The sequence below is a fragment of the Chionomys nivalis genome, chromosome 8 (assembly GCF_950005125.1).
Source record: "Chionomys nivalis chromosome 8, mChiNiv1.1, whole genome shotgun sequence".
Lineage (NCBI taxonomy): Eukaryota > Metazoa > Chordata > Mammalia > Rodentia > Cricetidae > Chionomys > Chionomys nivalis.
Genome location: NC_080093.1, coordinates 90,233,123 through 90,238,348, shown reverse-complemented (window position 1 = coordinate 90,238,348; position 5,226 = coordinate 90,233,123). Strand labels below are relative to the sequence as shown.

At 35.5% G+C, this 5,226-nt stretch overlaps 1 protein-coding gene across 1 annotated transcript; it reads left to right on the top strand.

Moving 5' to 3' along the window:
• Positions 1-3,638: 3,638 nt before the first annotated feature.
• LOC130880463 (olfactory receptor 2D3-like) lies at positions 3,639-4,613 on the top strand. The gene has a single exon (XM_057779499.1). The coding sequence runs from the start codon at positions 3,657-3,659 to the stop codon at positions 4,611-4,613; it is 957 nt and encodes a 318-aa protein (XP_057635482.1). The 5' UTR covers positions 3,639-3,656.
• Positions 4,614-5,226: the final 613 nt, after the last annotated feature.

Here is a 5,226-nt window from a genome sequence, read left to right as displayed (position 1 = left end):
CAGGGAGAAGGCAGAAATCTTTAATAAATAAATAAAAAAAAGTGATAAAAAAAAGATCAAGATTGAAAAAGATTGTTCTAGTATATGTGAATTCATTGGATTGGGCAACATAGGAGGTATAATAAATAGAATCTACAGCATTGGAAACTCAGTTAAGGATACACTAGGAATATATAAGAGATGCAAATAATATGTCATAACTGTTAAACAACCAAAAAATACCAAGTCAATGATGTAAGAAAGCAAAACATTGCTACTTTAAGTGTAGGAGACTATTTTAGTAGTTGTGTATATATTGTAGAAAAGACAGACAATGAGTAAAATAGCTGCTCCTAGGTTGTCTTCATCTGAAGATGATTGATAAATTACATGTAAAATATTCATTTTCATATGTAATAAGAAATTTCTACTTACAGATTCTAGAGAACTAAAAATTATCATGAGGCAATTGTCATTATTATTTGTATACAAATTAATGTATTTTCTTTAGTAGATGGAGAAATGATAACTTTTTTATTTTTAATATTGAAACTAGGCTGAAATATCTTATTAAAGAGGGTGTATTAATTCAGAGAGTTTATATTCAAACCAAGTTGTATCTCTCCAAAACTTAGATCAGTATTAACATCATCTTATTTTCCTATGAAGTATGTATGTACATATTTTTTTCTACCAAGTATGAAGAATTATCAATCTCATTTAAACGAATTTGCAGTGAAGCTCAATACAAAGTTTAATTTGTGAACCAGAATTCTAATGGCAAAACATGTTCCAGTTGCATGTAGAGATTTAAGAAGCTCTAATTATTAAATAGTAGTTGAAGTTGAAGGGGTAGAAGAGGTTATACACAGTGATGTGTAGGCTCAGAAAGTGACAAAAGGAAGAAACTGAGCAGAAGGAAAAGGGAAATAAAGAAAAGGAGATATCACCAGGAGAAAAACACGCCAAAGTGAAGTGAAAACAGTGCTACAGCCTTAAATGTGACTGAGATAAATCAAGGAAAACAAATGCAAAAAGCAGCATATTTGGCCACCTAATACCATCTTTTATCTTGTGCCTCCTACTATTGTAAAACTGTTGAAGTCTTCCTTAGCATTTCACTTCCTGAATGTCCACTTCCTGCAGAATTCATAGGGCTCCCAGTTGCTTCTTGACAATCCACAAGTTCCTTATGGGAAAAAAGTAGTCCCCTTGTGCTTGCCACACTCTGGTGTTCTTCCTCCCACAGTCTTGTTCCCAAGGCCTTTCTGGTCTCAGAATTGCTTTCACTGAAGAGGTGGCTTTCCAACTGTTCCCTGCACAGTTGTTAGAATTGGGTTGTGTTCTGTGGGCTTCTATTTTTGTTCCACTGTCATCATATGGCTTTAATGTGTAACTGTACTTATATGATTTGATAAAAGTCTTAATGACTGTTTGGAGCCCATTCTCTTTGGAGAGATACCCTTGCTTAGCCTAGATATAGAGGAGAGGGCCTTGGTCCTGCCTCAAAGTGATGTGCCAGACTTTGTTGACTCCCCATAAGAAGCCTTACCTTCTCTGAGGAGTGGATGAAGCATTTAGTGTGGGTAAGGCAGGGGGGCTGGAGAAGAGGAGGGAGTGAGAAGTGGGATTGGTATGTAAAATGAGAAAAGACTATCTTTAAAAATTAATTAATTAACTAACAAATCTTGGTTATCATAAATTCATTTAAAGTATGCCTATGGATGACAAGCTGATATGTTGTTTCCATTGTTTGTGTCTTTAATCAAAAGTGAAAGTTTGTCACAGTGTGTTCTTTGTATTTAAATTTGGCATATATTATATAAAGTATACTGAAAACAATAATAAATAAACAAACACACAAATAAAATAACAAAAAATAGAAATTTGTTTTTTTGACAATTTTTATTCTAATACCCAATTTCCTATTTCATAATATTTTTGTTTCATTTGTGAATATACATATGCTCCCCAGATAATCTGATTCTGTAAGAACTAAGATATAGATTTTTATCATATATATTAAATGTTATTACAAAGACACTTTATTCTTGTTGTTTGACATAAGCAAAGAAGCATGTAATTCTTGGCTTCCATGATGAAACTGACAGTTGAAGACCATGAGGCAGGATGTACAGAAGCATGTTGAGTGTTTGGATAGAAACTTGTTGAAGTTATTCCTACCATGGCCTTTAGGTAATGTACATCTTTAAATTCCCATATTTACCTTATATTTTATTTTTTTTTTTTTTGGTTTTTCGAGACAGGGTTTCTCTGTGGTTTTGGAGCCTGTCCTGGAACTAGCTCTATTTTCTAAGTGAACATATAACACAATATGTGATTATATTTTGTTCTTATTCATCCCTTCCGCACTGTCCTCTCTCATTGTCCTGGATCCCCTTCTTCCTGTCCCCCAAATATGTCCCTTATGTATGCTCTCATGTCACAGGATTACGTCACCTTCTTGTTTGCCCCAGTTCTTTAGGTGTTTTTCTGATCTATTCTCAATGCAATCTTCTCTTTTTCATTTTTCAAAATTATGTTTTTTAACTCTTTAGCTTATTTTGACAATAGACTATCGTGTTCTAAGATGTACTCTATTCTGAAACAATATAATTTTAGATGCCACATAGCATGTTGTTTTTTTTAATATATCTTTGCTGCTGAAGAGATATCCTTGTGGTTAATAGCACTTGCTGTTCTTGTAGAGCTCTGAAGTTGGTTCTCAGCCTACATGTCAGGAGACTGACAACCACCTCTAAATCCAGCTCCTGGGGAGTCTCCATGTGAACCTACATATACATGTGTGCACATACACACACACACACACACAAACACACACACTAAAAGATTAAATAAAACTTTATAAAATAAACTTTTTCATTAAAGCATAACGTAATTTCAGGAAAGTACAGAAGTTTTAGGTGCAAACTAGAATGAAACTTTAAATTATGAATAAAGCCTTTATTTAGCCATAACTATGTATTATTTTAAGAAATAGAAAATTATCATTATTTCAGAAATCTCTCTGTCTCATCTTTTCCATATCTTTTGGAGGATAATTCTGTAATTTTTGTGTGTGTATTTCTCTAGACAAGTCTCACTGTGTAGTCAACGCTACCCCCAAACTCCACAGCTATCAGAGATTTGCTATCCTGAGGCTCTGAGATCCTATTCAGAGGATTAAGTTCCCTGTTCCCTTCTGGCTTTGTTCCCTAACACAGGTAGTTTCAGGAGACTGGAGTATCATTATACAGGTTTTATGTAACCTATTTTTCATGCTGTTTTTCCTCTTCTTTACTTGAGACATTGTCTACAGGCCAGGGTTACACAGTGCACGGACATAAAATTTTCTCTTCTTTTAGTTTAAATCATCACTTCAGTGATGCACAAGCTAGATGTGATGAAGAATATCTGTAATTTCAGCACTTAGGAAGGCAAAGCAAGAGAGTCTTGAGTTCCTGACCAGCCTGAGTTACACAGTAACTTCATTTTTCAAAAAGAATGGAACAAACATAACGAAATTACCTTCACTAAATAAAGATACACCAGTGTGCATTTTAACAGAAACTGGGACCTGGTAGGAAACAGGTTGATTTGGTAACTATACACTTCTCTATAAAGGACTGAAAATATTGTTTTTCTTTCTGATGACAGGTAAAGAAGAATAAATATCAATGGGAGGAGGAAACCAAACTTACGTCATTGAATTTATTCTGCTGGGACTCTCAGAGGATCCTAAAATCCAAATCTTGCTATTCTGTGTTTTCCTGATCATCTATCTCCTCTCTGTATTTGGAAACCTGCTGATTATAATCCTTATCCAAACTGACTCTCATCTTCATACCCCCATGTACTTTTTCCTCCAAAACTTATCCTTTGCTGACCTCTGTTTCTCTACAAGCATTGTGCCCCAGATGTTGGTTCACTTCCTTTCAAAAAGGAAAACCATTACCTTTATTGGATGCTCAATACAGATAGTGGTCTTTCTCCTGGCAGGGTGTACAGAATGTGCTCTTCTGGCAGTGATGTCCTATGACAGGTATGTAGCTGTCTGCAAGCCCCTGCACTACACCACCATCATGACTCACAGGGTTTGTGTCCAGTTGGCTGTGGTTTCCTGGATAAGTGGGGCATTTGCATGTTCAGTGGACAGTGCATTTACACTGAGCATCCCTTATCAGGGACAGAATGTAATAAATCACTACTTCTGTGAGCCACCTGCCCTCCTAAAGCTGGCTTCAGAAGACACCTATAGTGCTGAGATGGCTCTGTTTTTAGTGGGAGTGATTATCCTTTTAGCTCCTGTCTCTCTCATCCTTATCTCATACTTCAACATCATCTCCACTGTGATCCGGATGCAGTCTGGGGAGGGAAGGCTCAAGGTCTTTTCGACCTGTGGATCTCACCTCACTGTTGTGATTCTCTACTATGGCTCTGGAATATTTGCCTACATGAGACCCAACTCCAAGACAATGAGTGAAAAGGACAAGGTTATCTCTGTGTTTTATTCAGTTATGACTTCCATGTTGAATCCAATTATCTATAGTCTTAGAAACAAAGATGTGAAAGGAGCCCTAGGAAAACTGGTCAGAAGACTGTGTATAGTCAAAGCTGGTGATGCAGACATTTAAAAGGTATTTGGTACCTTGCAACTGACAAAGGAGTTCTATCATTTGCATCATTTCTTTACCTTGCTTTTTTTCTCACACTTTAAAATATAAGTAAATCACATTTCCTTAAATGACTGGGGAATCTACTAATATCTTATCACAAATACAGGGACAACAATTTTTAGAAATTCAATAGAAAGGAATATGTGAAGATATGGTAGGAGAAAAATATTGAGGATCAAAATTGTAGGTCATGACTTAATCGAAGACCAGAAACATTTTATAAAGCTTACCATCCTGACAATTGACTTCATTACAATTAAATTAGATTACAATTTTAGTCACCATAAAGGGACTAGAAAACAAACATAAATAAGGCTTGGATAGGAGCAAAACCACAGAGATATTTAGCAAGAACACACAGTGAGGCAAAGAATATTGCCAAGATACACAGTTTAAGTGTGAGCAACGTGTTCATAAGAATAACATGTTATCCTATATTCTGCAGAGGGTTGGGTTAATGATATTGACCAGTATTCCCCTTAGGCAGACTTAATCTATAGAAATGACCTGGCTGTACATTTCTATAGGAGCTTCATTTTAAAAGACAATAATTGAATATTTGAATAATCTT